At 43.0% G+C, this 19,238-nt stretch overlaps 1 protein-coding gene across 1 annotated transcript in view; it reads left to right on the forward strand.

Moving 5' to 3' along the window:
- The window catches only part of RPRD1B (regulation of nuclear pre-mRNA domain containing 1B), a 140,346-nt gene that overhangs the window by 59,141 nt on the left and 61,967 nt on the right, over nt 1-19,238 (forward strand). Inside the window, exon 2 of the mRNA XM_077459046.1 lies at nt 2,960-3,089. Coding sequence (XP_077315172.1) covers nt 2,960-3,089 — 130 coding nt within the window. The remainder of the gene's footprint in view (nt 1-2,959; nt 3,090-19,238) is intronic.

Raw genomic sequence — 19,238 nt, forward strand, 5'->3', positions numbered from 1 at the left:
ATCTGAAATGACAGGTGCTCTTTAAATGTAAGGACTTCTTCTTGCTGGTTGTTGCGATCTTTAATATTACACACAAAATGAAGGTTTCCTATTTAGAATAAGCTGTCAGGTTAGTAAAACAGCGATATCAGAACTGATTTTAGGTTAACCACTTGCCAACCAGCCACCATTGTTTTACTGCGGCAGGTCGGCGCGATCCCGCGAACCATCGTAGCTATACGCGGGATCAGGATAGAAGGCGCGCGCCGCCGGCCACGAGCAATCGAGAGCACGAGACACAACAGGGAGGAGTGTGTGTAAACGCACAACTTCCCTGTTCTGAGAGGAGAGGAGTGACCGATCGTGTGTTCTATTAGCTAGGAACCACGATTTGTCACTTCCTCTAGTCAGCCCTTCAGTTAGAATCACCTCCTACGGAACACAGTTAACCCTTTCACTGCCGCCTAGTGTTATCCCCTTCACTGCCAGTGACATTTTTACAGTAATCCATACATTTTTATAGCACTGATCGCTGTATAAACCAATGGTCCCAAAAATGTGTCAAAATTGCCCGATGTATCTGCCAGTCACAATAAAAATCGCAGATCTAATAAAAATGCTATAAATCAATCCCCTATTTTGGAGATGCTATAATTTTTCCGCAAACCAACCAATATACGATTTTTGCGTTTTATTATTTTTTTTTTCTTCCCATAAATATATAGAGGAATACATATGGACCTAAACTCAGAAAAAAATAGCTTTCTTTTTTTTTTTTTTTAAAAAGGGGATATTTATTACCACAAAAAGTACAAAATATTGTGTTTTTTTTTTTTTTTTCTTATTTTTTTTTTTTTTTTTTTTTTTTTTTAGTTTATCAAAAATGTAAATATTGCAGAATATACAGCCTCATGCTACATAACTAAGCTCCATTTCATGCTGAATAAACAGAATTATTAATTTATCTTAAATGGAAAACTTTAGATAGATTTTTACTCCAAAAGATTTTTTCATCAAAATTAAATTTGATTAAAAAAAATCCCCAAAAAAATAAATTGATGATGATTATTTTTTTTTTTTTTTTTACACTGATACCAATGCTGTGGCACCGTTTCTTCCATGGGTACTAATGCTGTGGCACCGTTTCTTCCATGGGTACTAATGCTGTGGCACCGTTTCTTCTAGTGCATTACACTTCCTCTGACTGACCACTGGCCCCGAGGCCATGTTTATTCTCAATTATGCATCTAGTCCACAACTCCTGGCTCTCTCCTCTCTCCTACTGCCCCCACTTCTGTAGGGACAGAATTTATGCTGGGTGGGGGAATTTGGGGGTGTTATGCTATGAGAGGTATGGGGGGGGCTTTGCTAGGAGGGAGGATAGGGGAGGGGATTTGGGGGAGAGCTGTGGTTTTGGGGGAGGGTTATGCTAGTAGGGGGGCTTGGTGCTAGTGGTAACGCATGCAAAAATTCAATATTTCCCATACCGCACAAAAATTAGCTGCTACCATGTGTTTTTGGCGCTGTGCAATTTAAAAAGTTTTAAAAATGTGACGTGTTGGAGTGTGCAAAAAAAAAAGGGCACGTGCTCGGATGCACCTCCTGACTGGTTTGCCCCGTGATTATGCGCAAATCTAAAGTGTGAATTGACTGGGGAAAAAAAAAAGGTTAAAAAAACACTGTGGAGTAGGGAGGAGACCCACACAGGAACAGGGAGAACGTGCAGGTAGTGCAGAGGTTGGGATTTAAACAGATGACCAAGTGCTACCAAGTGGAAGTGCCAATGTGCTGCCCATTTGTTGCATATTTTTCAACGCAGGTAAAATGCATCTGTTCCTGCATTTCTTCCCCTAACTCGGGTCCATTATGTGGCCAGTAATGTCGCCGCACTTGTGCTCCATCAAAATCTACTCTCTACCATGGTGGCAGATGGGACTTGTAGTTTTTCCATCCACAGATCTCTCAATGCATGATGCAGCCGGGGGGCGGAGCCATGCTGTTCCGAATTTAAAACAAACCGGAATCCTGTGGGGAAGACGAACTCCATAATTCAGTTGGAAGGGGTTTGGGAGGGGGAGGGGGGGGGTGTATGAAGATGGGGGGGGTTAGGGAAACCCTTTCTCATGTTACGCTCCCAATATGTGTATAGCATGAAATGTGAGCATTTAATCGCGACCATAATGTCTGTATATATAATATATATGGAAGCTCTCAGACAGTCCGTTCAAAGTACAACTTCTCCTTTCCCTGGTTAGAGGGCCAGGGAATGTAAGCAGATTTTTATTTATTTTTTGATTTTTTTGTAGTTATTTTAAGTAAACTGTTTCACTTGGAAAAATAATTTGCTCCAAATTCTAGCCTGATGTCCCTGCAGAACAACGTGACTCATACTTGGCGTCTCACTTCTGTTTATGCCATGCTGTCATTGGCTGTCTCTCATGAGGTTCCGCTACTCCAGAAAGTTCTGCTCTTCTTTTTTTTTTTTTTTTTTTTTTTTATAGAGCATACGGGTTCAGAAAGTTAGCAAGTGTTTGTTTTTCTCTCCTGTTATGCTTTGTACTTAATCCCAGACCATCTGTTTTCAAGCCCAAAGCTTCTGGGGACATTAGTTTATCCTGACACAGACCTCAGCCTGAAGAGCGCAGCACCAGCCTACAGAATACCAGCATCAAATCTCCAAAAATACCAGCCATGCTAGATAATGTAGGTAGTTGGCGGATCTATAAGCAGCATTACCGTCACAAGTAGCCTGCAGGGAGAGCTGCAACTTGCTCAGAGGCATGAAAAGTCCCTGCGGTGTGATGAATTCTGTATAAGTGGTCTGTGTGTGTGTGTGTGTGTGTGTGTGTGTATATATATATATATATGTGTGTGTGTGTGTGCGGCTGCATAGGCAACAGCATCACCAAGCAGTGCACATATGGTCATCTGCACTAGATATCCCATTTAATAGTATCGTTTTTTTTTTTTGTTCTTTCAGCTAAATCAAGCCGGAAATTGACGTTCTTGTATTTGGCCAATGACGTGATCCAGAACAGCAAGCGCAAAGGCCCTGAGTTCACCCGTGAATTTGAGAAAGTGTTACTGGATGCCTTTTCTCATGTTTCCAGGTAAAGATCTTGCATATGGGCAGTTTGGCATTTAGTGTACATGCTGAGACTTTTTTTTTTTTTTTTTTGTAATCTTTATTTACCAATTCAATACCAGGCACTTCTCCCCCTTCCTGCCCAGGACCATTTAGCTGTCGGCAATGTCGCACCTTGAATGACAGTTGTGCGGTCATGTAACACTGTACCCAAATAGATGTACCCAAATGGATTTCTTTCCACGAAAAAGAGATTTCTTTTGATGGTATTTGTGGTTTTTAATATTTGGGTTATAAACGAAAATAAATCGACAATTTTGGGGGGAAAAAACTGACGGGCGCTGATAGCCGGCCCTGGCGGGCGCTGATAGCCGGCCCTGGCGGGCGCTGATAGCCGGCCCTGGCGGGCGCTGATGGCCGGCCCTGGCGGGCGCTGATGGCCGGCCCTGGCGGGCGCTGATGGCCGGCCCTGGCGGGCGCTGATAGCCGGCCCTGGCGGGCGCTGATAGCCGGCCCTGGCGGGCGCTGATAGCCGGCCCTGGCGGGCGCTGATACACGGCACTGGAAAGGCAGCACTTATGAGGAGCTACTGACAGGCATTATTGATGGGGCAGCACTGATTGGCACTGTTGTGGGCACAGACAGACGTTTATAGAGGGTGGCAGGTGATGGGCACCTTTTGATGGGCGCTGATAGCTCAGTTTGGTCGGACGGCCAGCTCTAGGAAGGGTTCTGGTCTTCCTAAATGTCTTCCATTTAAGGATTATGGAGACCACTGCGCTCTTAGGAACCTTAGGTGCAGCAGAATTTTTTTGTAACCTTGGCCAGATCTGTGCCTTCCCCCAATTCTGTCTCTGAGCGCTTCAGGCAGTTCCTTTGACCTCATGATTCTCATTTGCTCTGACATGCACTGTGAGCTGTAAGGTCTTATATAGACAGGTGTGTGGCTTTCCTAATCAAGTCCAATTAGTATAATAAAACACAGCTGGACTCAAATGAAGGTGTAGAACCATCTCAAGGATGATCAGAAGAAATGGACAGCACCTGAGTTGAGTTAAATATGAGTATCGCAGCAATGGGTCTGAATACTTAGGACCATGTGATATTTCAGTTTTTCTTTTTTAACCACTTTGCGCTCTATAGCCAAAAGACGGCTACAGAGCAGACGCTAACTGCCGGGAGGGCGTCCCTGGACATCCTCCTGTTTACTTCCCCAATGAGCGCCGTCGCGGGCGCGCATCAGGGAACTTCTGTGTTGGCCGTCTCCCTCGAACACAGCCAATCGCAGATCGTGCTAAATCGCCAATCACAGCGGCCATTTAGCACTCGATCAGCCTGTCCAATGAGCGGTGATCTCATATGTAAATAGCGTGTGACAGTGTGTGAGGAGGGAGAGCTTCCGTGCTGCAGCGCCAGTGACAGTGAGTACACACACAGTAAAACACACACACATACACAGTAACACATACACAGTAACACACACACACAGTAACACACACACACACAGTAACACACACACACACACACAGTAACACACAGTAACACACACACACACAGTAACACACACACACACAGTAACACACACACACACACAGTAACACACACACACAGTAACACACACACAGTAACACACACACACACACACAGTAACACACACACACACAGTAACACACACACAGTAACACACACACACACACACAGTAACACACAGTAACACACACACACACAGTAACACACACACACACAGTAACACACACACACACACACAGTAACACACACACACAGTAACACACACACACACACACACACAGTAACACACACACACACACAGTAACACACACACACAGTAACACACACATACACAGTAACATACACAGTAACACACACATACACAGTAACACACACACAGTAACACACACATACACAGTAACACACACATACACAGTAACATACACAGTAACACACACATACACAGTAACACACACATACACAGTAACACACACATACACAGTAACACACACACACACAGTAACACACACACAGTAAAACACACCCACATGCCCATCTGTTCCCTGTCTGCCACCTGTCTGTGCCATGTGCCACCTGTCTGTGCCAGGTGTCCCCAGTGCCAGGTGTCCCCAGTGCCAGGTGTCCCCAGTGCCACCCGTCCGTGCCACGTATCAGTGCCACGTCAGTGCCCATGCCATCTGTGCCACGTATCAGTGCCATCTGCCATCAGTGCCACGTCAGTGTCACGTGTCATTGTCCTGGGGCTCCAGGGCCTTCAAAAGTGTAATAGGTAGTCAACAACTTAGATGTGTAATTAATGCTCCTAGAACACGTGATGGCGCTCCCTGCAAGTTGGGCCTTTCTAAGTGTCCAGGCTGGGAAAAAGTCCCACACATGTGAAATCGTAATATTCAGGAGGAGTAGCAGAATGTATTTTGGGGCATTATTTGTGGTATACACATGCCACGTGAGAGAAATAACCTATTACAAGGACAATTTTGTGGGGAAAAAAAAATAAAAATCTTAATTTTACTAAGAATTGTGGGAAAAATTACAACACCAAAAACCTCACCATGCCTCTTACTAAATACCTTGGAATGTCTACTTTCCAAAAAGGGATCATTTGGGGGGTATTTGTACTTTCCTGGCTTGTTCGGGTCACAAGAAATGAGATAGTCCACCAGTACATCAGATGTGATCAATTTTTTTATGATTCGCACCACTGCTTATAGACTCTCTAACTTTCATGAAGACCAAATAATATCCACTAATTTGGGTTATTTTTACCAAAGATATGTAGCAGTATAAATTGTGGCCAAAATGTATGAAGAAAAATTAATAATTTGCATAATTTTATCACAGAAACAAAGATGCGGTTTTTTTTTCTAAATTTTCGGTCTTTTTTTATTTATACCGCAAAAAATAAAAACCCCAGAGGTGATCAAATACCACCAAAAGAAAGCTCTATTTGTGGGGGAAAAAGGACAACAAATTCATTTGGGTACAGTGTTGCATGACGGAGTAATTGTCATTCAAAGTGTGAGAGCACCGAAAGCTGAAAATTGGTCTGGGCAGGAGGGGTGTTTAAGTGCCCAGTTGTCAAGTGGTTAATAAATCTTCAAAAATGTCAACAATTCTGTGTTTTTCTGTCAATATGGGGTGCTGTGTGTACATTAACCACATCAATATTGGGCACTTAAACACCTTCCTGCCCAGACCAGTTTTGAGCTTTCAGCGCTGTCGCACTTTGAATGACAATTGCGCGGGCATACAACACTGTACCCAAATGACATTTTTATCATTTTTTTCCCACAAATAGAGCTTTCTTTTGGTGGTATTTGATCACCTCTACGGTTTTTATTTTTTGCGCTACAAATAAAAAAATACCGAAAATTTTGAAAAAAAAAATGTTTTTTTTTGTTTCAGTTTCAAAACTTTGTAAATAAGTATGTTTTCTCCTTCACTGATGGGCACTGATGGGGCTACACTGATGGGCACTGATAAGGCGGCACTGATGGGCACCAATGTGGTACCAATGAAGTGGCACTGATAGGCGGCACGGATGGGCACGGATAGGCGGCACAGGTGGGCACGGATAGGCGGCACAGGTGGGCACGGATAGGCGGCACAGGTGGGCACTGATAGGCGGCACAGGTGGGCACTGATAGGCGGCATTGGTGTTATACTATAGTAATGGGTGCCAATCAGTGCCAAACAATAATGCATGCCAATCAGTGATGCCCATTGTAGGCACTGATTGGCATCCATTATGGGCACTGATTGGCACCCATTGTGCTGACTGGCATCCCTGGTGGTCTAGGGAGGATTACCTTTTCCCTGGTGGTCTGGTAGCATCCCTGGTGGTCCAGTGTGGGCATCCTCGGGGGGGGGGGGGGGGCTGTGCTGATAATCGATCAGCACAGACCCCCCCTGTCATCAGAGGAGCAGCCGATCGGCTCTCCTCTATTCGCGTCTGACAGACGCGAGTGAGGGAAAGCCGATCACCGGCTCTTCCCATTTACACTGTGATCAGCCGTGATTGGACACGGCTGATCACGTGGTAAAGAGTCTCCGTCAGAGACTCTTTACCGAGATCATAGTTGCCGGGTGTCAGACTGACACCCCGCAACAACGATCGCCGCGATGCGCGCCCCCGGGGGCGCGCAGCGGCTCATAATCCTGATCACGTCATATGACGTCCGGTCAGGATTATGCAACCACTTTGCCACCGTCAATTGCCTATAGGGCAGGCGGCAAGTGGTTAATGGGGAAAAAAAATCAACTTAAATGATTTTAGCAAATGGCTTCAATATAACAAAGAGTGAAAAATTTAAGGAGTCTGAATACTTTCCGTCCCCACTGTAGATCTCCAATCTCTCCCTACCCCCTTCTCCTGTATATAAAACTAAAAAAATAAAAGGTGTGAAGTTTAAAGTGGTTGTAAACCCTTACAACACACTTTAACCTACAGGTAAGCCTAGATTAAGGCTTACCCGTAGGTGCTGCAAATATCTCCTAAACCTACATGGTTTAGCAGATATTTACAATTCCCCGTACGAGGATTCCTTCTGCTCATGCGCCAATGTACCCGGTGCATGCACACTTTAAAAGGGTCACAGCGTGCCGTTTTCATTAAACGACATGCCGTGACTGGCGGCTCCCGCGTGCATGCGACTCCAGACAGTCACAGCCGGAGTCTGTGACCCCGGAAGAAGATGGGCGCTCCGTGCTACAGGGGACAGCGGTGACTTCGCTGGCTCCTCTGTCAGGTAAGTGACACATAATGGACTACTATGCGACGCATAGTAGCCCAATTTTCTTTGCCTTTGCAGGGAAACAAAGAGGAGGTAAACGCATCAGGGTTTACTTCCTCTTTAACCACTTGCCGACCGCCGCATGACGATATACGTCGACAGAATGGCACGGGCAGGCATATGGGCGTATATATACGTCCCTGCCTTCCCGCGGGTGGGGGGCCCGATCGCGCTCCCCCCCCCCCCCCGGTGCCTGCGGTGGTCGGTATTCGTTCGGGAGCGATCCGGGATGAGGGGGCGGCCATTCATTCATGGCCACCCCCTCGCGATCGCTCCCAACGAATGGAAATGCTCCGTGACATCACTTCCTCTCCTGTAATGTAAACACAGGCAGAGGAAGTGATGTAATCTCTCCTCCGTGTCGGTATTTTTCGTTCCGGCACCGAGGAGAGAGGATCGGTGAGTTGCACCAACACGACACTACACAGTAGAACATGCCAGGCACACTCACACCCCCCGATCACCCCCCCAATCACCCCTGCCCCCTCAGTCACAGTGACACCAATTGCATTTTTTTTTTTTTTTTGCATTGGTGTCATTTGTGACTGTAATAACTGTTAGGGCAGTTAGGGTTAGCCCCCTTTTAGTTCTAATGTACCCCCCTAACCCCCCCAATAAAGGTTTAACCCCGTGATCACCCCCCGTCGCCAGTGTCACTAAGGCTGGGTTCACATTGCAGCGGTTTATGAGAACGGATGTGATTCGCACCGTACTGCAGTGCAAATCACATCCGATCTCTGTGCGATTCGAGTTCAGCCATACAGATAGTATGGCTGAATTCGCGCCGCACCCGCCGCAAATTCGCACGGGACCCTTTTTTTGGTCCGCAGCAGAATCGGATCGCATGGGTGTTCACGCCATGCGATCCGAGTTTGCAGATCGCACTGCGATATGCGAACTGATCTGGGGGTGTCATTAACATTTCACTGACACTCCCAGCAGTTCGCATAGGGCAGTGTGAACTGCCGCCGGGATGCATGCGATGCGGGAACCCGCCGCGGATTCGTGGCGTTCCCGCATCACTCCAGTGTGAACCCAGCCTAATAAGCGATCGTTTTTCTGATCGCTGTATTAGTGTCACAGGTGACGTTAGTTAGGCAGGTAGGTATTTAGGTTCGCCGCAGCTTTTTATAGCGCAAGGGACCCCCATATACTACCGCATAAAGCCCCCTGATTGCCCCCTAGTTAACCCTTTCACCAGTGATCACCATATAACTGTTACAGGTGACGCTGGTTGGTTAGTTATTTTTTTATAGTTTCAGGGCACCCGTCATTTATTACCTAGTCTCACTAGTGTACCCCTAAATTTAGGGGTGTCTACTTTCCAAAATGGGGTCATTTGGGGGGGGGGGGGGGTTTGTGCCATCTTGGCATTTTATGGCCTTCAAAACTGTAACGCCCTTAGAAAGCCTGAAGGCGGTGCTTGGTTTTCGGGGCCCCGTACGCGGCTAGGCTCCCAAAAAGTCCCACATATGTGGTATCCCCGTACTCGGGAGAAGCAGCAGAATTTATTTTGGGGTGTCATTTCACATATGTCCATAGCATGTGTGAGCAATATATCATTTAGTGACAACTTTTTGTCATTATTCAATCGCTTGAGGCAAAAAAATAAAATATTCAATGGGCTCAACATGCCTCTTATCAATATCCTTAGGGGGTCTACTTTCCAAAATGGGGTCATTTGGGGGGGTTTTGTACTGCCCTGCCATTTTAGCACCTCAAGAAATTAGATAGGCAGTCGTAAACTAAAAGCTGCGTAAATTCCAGAAAACGTACCTTAGTTTGTAGATGTGACAACTTTTGCGCAAACCAATAAATATACAATTATTGACTTTTTTTTTTACCAAAGACATGTGGCTGAATACATTTTGGCCTAAATGAATGACTAAAATTGAGTTTATTGGATTTTTCTAATAACAAAAAGTAGAAAATATCATTTTTTTTTCAAAATTTGCAGTCTTTTTACGTTTATATCGCAACAAATAAAAATCGCAGAGTCAGTCAAATACCTTTAAAAGAAAGCTCTATTTGTGGGAAAAAAAGGACGCAAATTTTGTTTGGGTACAACATTGCATGACCACGCAATTACCAGTTAAAGCAGCGCAGTGCCAAATTGTAAAAAGACCTCTGGTCATTGACCAGCAAAATGGTCCGGTCTGAAAGTGGTTAAATGAAAGATGTGAAACGGCTGTACTAAGGGAAGAAAAAGGGCAATGAGATCTAATGATATCATTTAGGCCCCTTTCACACTTGTGCGACTTTTCCTGCTACTTTGGACATCAAAGTCTCATGACAGGTTGTACACAATGATAACCATTCGTATCTGTGCGACTTCAAGTCGCCCCGACTTCAAAATAATCGATGTCCGACTTTGATGCGAGTTGGGGTCCATTCTGTGAAAGTGCGGCAAAATCACGCAACTTTCAAGTCATGGCAGTGTGAAAGGTGCGTTGCACATTTCTTCCACGGTCCATAAAGAGTAACAAAGGTATCTAAAAAATGATGTCCTCTTACGTGCTTACATCTTCTTGGCTTCTTCCATATGCTGGGACTTCAGGCATCCTGATTGAGTGGCAGGGATAATGGAACTCCCGTAATTACACACAGGCATTTATTTATTGCTGTACCGAGGACCAGTTTGCACATTCACAAGAAGTTGCACGCAGAATGGCTGGGGAGATTTGCACAGTTATATTTCAAGGGCATCTTTTCTTCTATGCTTTTTTTTTTTTTTTTTTTTTTTAGACAAATCATTTTTTGAAGGTCCTCCGAACAGTCTTCTGCTGTGTCTTGACAAAAACACATCTGCTATAGAGATAAATGGAAGTGCATGTAAAGCCATAAAAGATGAATAAAGTGCAGTTTAGTGCAGAAAATGCTACAATATGCATGAAAATGCATCAGAAACACAAACCACACTGCATGGGAAATGCATTTAAATGTGCGTATTAAATATTCATGTAGCACAGATGGATGTTGCAAATGAAAACAAAATGTATATATAAAAAAACGATCTGAAAGGGTGGATCGCATGAACGGAAGGTTATTGTAGGTCAATAGCACCAGCCCCTAAGGTTCCGATATGTAGACAAAAGTGCAAGGATTGCCGTCATATTTAGAAACTGGGTGGATTTGATTTAAATCAAGTCATTTTAAATCGTGATATAAAACGCTAGTAAAAAGGCCTGATTTAAATCTACTTGGTTTAAATCATAATTTTTAAAGAGCAACTGTCATCCTCTGTCCCGCTGTTGACTCCCCAACAGTCCCATTCACTTTAATGGGAAGGCTAGTGATGCGGCAGGGACACAACAAGGTGAGGGATGTGGCGGCAGCAGGTGAGTGGATGCCCGCTAACAGACGCTGCCATGATGGATCTAAAATGACAGGTGCTCTTTAAATGTAAGGACTCATTCTTGCTGGTAGTTTTTTTTTTTTTTTTTTTTTTTTTTTAACATTCTGCTTAAATTGTGAATCAGTACTGCTTGGACCTTGAAGAAGGGGACATACCCCGAAAGCTTGTCCTGAAAAATTGTATGTTAGTGCAAATAACAAAAGTTTCACAGACAGTACTCAATTTTCTCTGTCACAATTGCACTAATACGGCTACAATCACATCAAGTATTGCTGGTAGTTAGAATCTTTAATATTTGCAAACAAAATGAAAGTGGTTGTAAACCCTTAGGCTCGGTTCACACAGGACGCGGCACGACTTGCAGCGCCGCGACCTCAGCGGCGACTTGCAAAACGACTTATGTATAGAAGTCAATGCAAGTCGCCCCAAGTCGCCGCAAAAGTAGTACAGGAACCTTTTTTCTAAGTCGGAGCGACTCGAGTCGCTCCTATTAGAACGGTTCCGTAGTACAGAACGGGGGCGACTTGTCAGGCGGCGAAGTCGCCTGGACAAGTCGCCCCTGTGTGAACCGAGCCTAACAGACCACTGTGACCTACAGGTAAGCCTAGATTAAGACTGTCTATGGTGCATGTAGTCAGCGGTGCGCAGGCGCACTGAGCATGCCGCTGCTAATGGCGATATGCCGTTAGTGGCGGCTCCCGTACGCATGCGCGGGAGTGATGTCGTTGCGGCTCCGGCCAATCACAGCACCGGAGCCACGATGCCTGGAAAGAAGATGGACGCGCCATCGAAGAGGGGACAGCGGTGACATCGCTGGCTTTCCTGTGTCAGGTAAGTGACACATAATGGGCTACTATGCAATGCATAGTAGCCCATTATGCTTTACCTTTGCAGGGAAACAAAGAGAAAGTGAACCCATGAGGGTTTTCTTCCTCTTGAAGGTTTCCTATTTAGAATAATAAGCTGTTGGGTTAGTATAACAGCAATATCAGAACCGCTTCAATCATACAGTTTGTAGTGTACATAGATTTGCAAGTCATGGGAATAAGAAATATACCTGAACTTTGTTTTATCTCATGGTTACTGTGAAATTGTGTGAATGCATCAATGCAGAGCATGTTATCTCAGCTTGCAGAGCTTGGGTTAATTTAATGAGTTTACCAAAAATGTAAATATTGCAGAATATAGAGCCTCATGCTACATAACCAAGCTTCATTTCATGCTGAATAAACTAAATTATTAATGTCTCTTAAATAGAAAACTATCTTTAGATAGATTTTCACTCCAAAAGCATTTTATTAAAATACATTTGATAAAAAATCATTGATTTTATATCCACTCTGGTTAGAAATAAAACATCACATCCTCACGGGATATACAAACATATCACATCCACACAGCTGGAAGAGTGGCAGTACCAGATTTTGTCAGCAGGAGGCTCTATATTCAATGATCAAGAATTGCACCTCCTCTGTCCTGTACGCTGAGATTTGCAGCTGATGACTGCATTTAATTTAACATTTGCAGACATTTGTTATAATATGTTAAACTTGTGCTTATGTAATAAAAAAAATAAAAACAATAAAATAATGCATTTTAAGCTGTATGGCAACATTTTTGTCCAGCTTTGCATAATATAAAAAAAAAAGAAAAGAAAAAAAAATTAATGGATTTTTGAAGGTCAGTACATTTAAATGCAGTAGCAAGGCTACTTGTTCACATGTGGAATTTCGACTATTTTCCATTTAAAATATTTTTATTTATAACACTTTGCCATACACTCTTGCCTATTATAGCTGCCTTGTTGATCTTCAGAAAGTATACAAGTAATAATTGATTGTACGCTATGCAATTACTGAGCAGAAGCTTAGCTGCAATATAAAAAAGGAAAGCTGTTTTCTGAAGTGTTAATCATAACGTCTTTTTGTGCAAATCTTAAGTCTATTTGCAAACCTTTTCCACCCCTTCCCTGTGTTCCTAATACTACTTGTGTAAGGCGTGCTTTATATCCAACAGTATTGGTCAATCAATGGCTCTGTTTGGGTGTAAACAGCCAGAGGGAACAGTGAGGGGGGAACATATTAGCGTTCAAATAGACTTAAGGCTATACTCTAAGCATTAATCCCACCCCACACACATTTTGCCCCTCACTCCCCAACTAACAATTGTTACTTAAAGTGGTGTTCCACCCAAAAATAAAAATTAAAAGCCAGCAGCTACACATACTGCAGCTGTTTCACGCCGGGAACCCTACTACGCATGCTCGAGGCCCCGTTCCTCTCTCCTCCTGGCCTGGAGACAGGGAGAGGAGGAGGGAGCCCCACTGTAATGTCATGGGCCGCGGCCCGGACTCCCGGAAGTGGGAACAGGATACCTGTCAAAGATGGGTATCATGTCCCCCCCGCCCCACCAAAAGGTGCCAATTGGGGTACCGGAGGGGGAGAGGACTTTTTTTTCCACTTTTGGGTGGAATGCCGCTTTTTTGCCTAAACCCTTGGTTACCCGATGCATCGGGACCTAAGCATTCTTGCATCTTAACTGCAAAGAAGAAAGGCCTTCCTTGGGTGTCCAAGTCACTGCTTGAGGTACAGGGACAATTCTTATCAGCTGTCCAGCAATGAGGTCCTTTAAATGGTCCATAAGACTGCACAATGTGGTGACGTTACAAAGAGAACCATTCAGTACCATTCTGCTCAATGAACCTGTTACCAGGCTATGGACTTAAGTAGAAGGAGCCCAAAGGGTGGTGCTAAAGAGCTTAAAAAAACACATAGTACGTCACTACGTTCGTGTTTGTTGGCCGACCATTTCTTGCCGTATGTATGCAAGACAAGTTTGGGCCAACTCCCTTTAGACAAAAATCCACGGTTTTGTTGGCCAACAATCCGATCATGTGTACGAGGCTTAAGGCTGCATTCACACTTGAGCGTATCATTTTCAGGTGGTTTTTCAGGTGTTCTTGCAACGTTTTTGTACAGATGTTTTCAAGGTTAAAAGGTCCCCAATGTAAAAAGCAGAAAAACGCCTGTAATCTGCCAAAAAAGAAGCTCATGTACTTTTTTTGAGCTTCAGACGTTTTGCTTCAGGCGACAACGCTCAGATGTGAACAGGGGTCATTGAAATGAATGGGATTTTGTTTGTTGGGTGTTTTTGGAACTTTTGAGATGAGCGTTTTACAAGCTGAAAACGCTCAGGTGTGAATGCAGCCTAAATGACATGGCAAAAGCACTGAAGTCCTCCTCCATGTTTTCTCAGCAGCTCTGCTGGTCCTGCTCCTCCTGAGTTATTGCCTTGTTCCTTTGCAGAGATTTTATGTTACATATTTGCCTCCTTGCCTTACCTAACCACCTTCCTTCCTGATCCACAGATGCATACTGGTCTTCACCTAGTGGTGGTGGTGCAACGACATATTCGGCAACCCATCGCAGTTTGTTACGGAAGTGACGTTCTGTCGCCGCCATCTTGCTACACCCCACACTAGTCCACAGTAAGGATACACTAAGCCCTTGTATACACGGTCGGACGTTCCGACAGAAAATGTCCGATCGGACCGTGTTGTCGGATAATCCGACTGTGTGTGGGCTCCATCGGACTGTTCCCGTCGGAATATCCGACGGACAAAGTTTTAGAGCTGGGCTATAAAACTTTCCGACAACATGATCCGATCGGACTTTGTCCGATTGTGTGTAGAGAATTCCGATCGGACAAAGTGCCACACATGCTCAGATCAAATTCCTAGACCTAAGCTATTGGCTACTAGCCTGAACGTAGTCCTGTCGTAATGAAATAACGTCATCACGTTCTGAACGATCGGATTTTCCAACAACTTTGTCCGACCGTGTGTATGCAACACAAGTTTCGGACAAAATCAGTCGGATGAAATCCGACGGATTTTGTTGTCGGAATGTCCGACCGTGTGTACGGGGGCTTAGAAGGGGGAAAGCGGACACCCACCGGAGTTTTGCATTTTACACCTATTTAGAAAAGTTAATTTGGTTTATATAGTGAAATACAGTACTTACAATTCCGTTTGACTACTTAGCAAACCTGTGAGATGAGCAAGGTTGCCACTGCTTTTAAAATTCAAGATCTAAGTAGTCAGACGGAGTTGTAAGTCCTGTATTTCACTATATAAACTAACTTTACTGTTATAAATACGTGTAAAATGCAAGACTCCGGTGGGTGTAACAACATGTCCGCTTTCCCCCTTCTTAGTGTATCATTACTGTGGACCAGTGTGGGGTGTAGCAAGATGGCGGCGAAGGAACGTCACTTCTGTAGCAAACTGCGATGGGTCGCCGAATATGTCGTTACAGTGGCTGTAATGTTTGTTGAGCAATACAAGTCTTCACTGTCCTGGCCACGCTTGTGTAGTAGGACATCAGAGTTCTATAGGGCCGTGTCCCGAGGACTGAGAAGCGCAGAGATGGTCCCATAGATATTAGGCCTGTAATGCTCAGGCATTGCTAGGATAGTGAAGACCCGTTGGATGAATCTCCGTAGCTGCAAATCATCAGAATTACTACCCCCTTTCCTCCCCACTGGCCACTGCAATACTTATTCTGACTTATTTACTTTTGGAGTTAAAGTGGAAGAATAGTGTAACTATTCCTAAAAATGTTCCCTTCACCCTCCTACCTATCTCGTATGAAAAAAAGATCTGTGTACTTACCTATTTTTAATCCCCTCTTGTCAAGTCCAGCTCCTCTGTGTAAGGGAGTCTTCACTAGCTGTGAATGCCATGAGCCGTGACGTACACTCCTATGGTCCAGCCATTGTCCGTACACCCTCCTCTCCCCTGCAGCAGTCCCTTGCTGTGACCCCCATTCACACCTCAGCTTAAAGCTCCGAAACGCTGGAGAAGAAAAAAAAATCAATTATTCTCTATGGAGATGGTTCACATCTCCACTCCAAGTCGCCTGCAGGTCAAAAAAGTTCTCAAGCTATTTTTTAGCTCGAATCGGGCAGATTTGAGCATTTTTAGCATGTTTTTATAAATTAAAAATGACTATTACTATAATAATAATAATTTATTTTGTGTTGGAGTGTTTAGTTTATTAAATTTTTTTTTTTTTTTAAGGGCCAGTTCACACAATAGAAATGCAGTCCAGATGCATTCCAAATGCTTTTCTGCATGCATTTTATGCATTTTGTATGCGTTCCAGTGCATTTTTGATGCAGTTCAGTGCATTTTTTTTCCCCTCTTTTTTTTCTCTTAACCTTAAAAAAGGACGTGTGTTCCAGTGCATTTTTTTTATGGTTTCCTGTGGGTTTTTCATGCGTTTTACAGCATTCCAGTGCCGGAAAAATGCAGCATGTGCTACTTTTTTTTTTATTTTTATTTTTTTCTGGAACTAGAACTGCAAGCACTGGTGTGAACTAGAGCTGCACAATTAATCGTGAAGAATTGTTATCGTTTTTTGATGCAGAGAAAAAACACACTGGACTGCATGTGGTATGAACTCGCCCTTAGGGTTAGGGGTTAATTATTTATTATTGCCTGATATTCATTTTAGTTATTTTATTATTTATGATTTTTATTTATCTGTGTATGTATTTTCCATATAATAATAATATTATTACTATACAACTTTTATGTAGCGCCAACAGTTTACGCAGCGATTTACAATATAAATATTTAATTTATTTAATATATATAATTTATATATTTTTAATTTAAAATATAGTAGTTAACACCATAATAAAAAAAAAAAAATAATAATCCTAACCCCAACTCGCCCTTAGGGTTAGGGGTTAATTATTTATTATTACCGGATATTCATTTATTGAATTTATTATTTATGATTTTTATTTATCAGTGTATGTATCTTCCATATAATAATATTATTATTATAGAAGATTTATATAGCACCAACGGTTTACGCAGCGATCATATAATATAAATATTTATTTAATATATATAATTTATATATTTTTTCATTTAGTTAATATATATATATATATAAATATATATATATATATATATATATATATATATATATATATATATATATATATATATATATATATATAATATATATAATATATATCTATATATATATATATATATATATATCTCTATCAGTAGTAGTATTAACACCATAACAAAAAATAAAAATAAATAAAATCATCCTAACCCTAACCTTTACTCTAACGAAAAAAACTAATAATAAATAATAATATAAAATAAAAGCTAATGGAAAAGCTGAAATACCTAGCAACAAATGATGCAACAGATAATAGTTTTCTCTATTGGCTAATAAAAAAAAAAAACAGTTATAAAAAAACGCTGTATAAAAACAGCAGAAAAATGCTCAAAGACGCTAAACCCAGGTGTGAATGCAGCCTGCAGGATCACGTGACCGGAGAGGGTTGAATGCAGGTAAGTACACAGGGGTAGGCAGGATGGGTAGGAGAAAGGAGAGTATAAAGTTAGGATTTTCTTCCACTTTACGGAGGAGAGTTCAGTTTACTGCATACATTGTTTTGGATCATGAACTGGATCATGATATATTGCTGTTAGAGAATGACCATGATAGCCAGAAAATTAGCATTTTTTGAGTTGTTGGCTAATGCATGCTCTGTATTTCTCCCACGACAGGTTTCCTTGAAATAGCGGATCTTTTGAACTTTGTCGGTTGTCATCATTTTGAGCACATCGCCGCTAGTTGTTCCCTTACTAAGAAATAAGCCTCATTATACATTATGATGCAGCAATCACACACTTAGAATGGGCAGGAAGTAGAAGATAAAATATTGCCAGCAGCTTTTGGCAGTTAAGCAACATTCACATAAATCATAAGACGGAGGTTTCACAAAACGCAGGCTTATATTCAAGGCCATATATCAGCTCAGCGGGAGCTTTCATCTCCAATTTTAGTAAAGAAACAAGAAATAATTTAACCCCCTCCATTCCACTTTTTTGGCCCCTCTATACCATCTCTGGCTCCCTTTTTCCTTTTACTCCACAGTGTACTTTTATTTATCCCAAGTCTTATTTTCAGAGAACTTTGATCATCATTCTCAGACATTTATCCCCAGCATTGTACTCCCCTTTACCTTGTGTCCTCATACTGTTCCGCACTCCATGTTCCATCTACAATACACTCCTACTGTTCATATCATCGTGACCAGTGTGTGTGTGTGTACTTTAGCTGGGGGGCTGGATGAATCTCGGAGCCAGTTAAAGCAGATCTTCACTACGTATGAGCACCACAAACCAAAGACACGATTTTATTGGTTTTTAATATTTAAAGAGTCTCCCGCCCCCCCATCCATCCGTCCATGTCTCCATTGTTTATTTTGTTGAGAAATCACTTTGAAAAACATCTAGCATTTGTGGCTGTGGCCATCTTGAGTAAGGGCAGACGATTCATGTAGCATTTACTTCCTGGAATCCATCTGCCCTTAGCTCAAGCATGCATACAGGAGAATGTGCTTAGCTAAGAAAACGCCTCCTCCCCTTCTGAAGACTCCTTGAGTGTAGGACATCATTTGCCTAGGCAAAAAAACTGAAAATAACCGAAGAAATGTAAAAGGAAAAAAAAAAGTAGAATATACCCTCCTATCTATTTATTCATGCAAGCAGCATGAGGATTAAAAATAATCCATGTTGATTGGGAAAGTGAAATTCCGCTTTAAACAATGCAGCATGACTGCTGAAAATGCCATTTATGTCATCAGCGAAAGCACGGCTCTTTGCTTCTTAAAGCAGGGTTCCGCTGAAAAAAAAAATGAAGTCAGCAGCTACAAATACTGCAGCTACTGACTTTGAATAATCAGACACTTACCTGTCCCAGGGTCCAGCGATGCGGGGGATCGAACCTCCGCTCTGCGGCGCAGGAATTGTAACTGTGGGCGCCCGGCTGTGGCTAAGCGGTGCATGCGCGAGCTGCGCGCCGTGATTGGCTGCGCAGTCATCTTGAACCTGTGATGTCACAGGTCCCAGATGATTGCCTAGAGGGAGGGGGCAGAGCTGATCTCCCTTCCTGCGCCG

The sequence above is a fragment of the Lithobates pipiens genome, unplaced genomic scaffold (genome assembly GCF_037356315.1).
Source record: "Lithobates pipiens isolate NorthernLeopardFrog02 unplaced genomic scaffold, aLitPip1_a1.2 Scaffold_28, whole genome shotgun sequence".
Classification (NCBI taxonomy): Eukaryota; Metazoa; Chordata; class Amphibia; order Anura; family Ranidae; genus Lithobates; species Lithobates pipiens.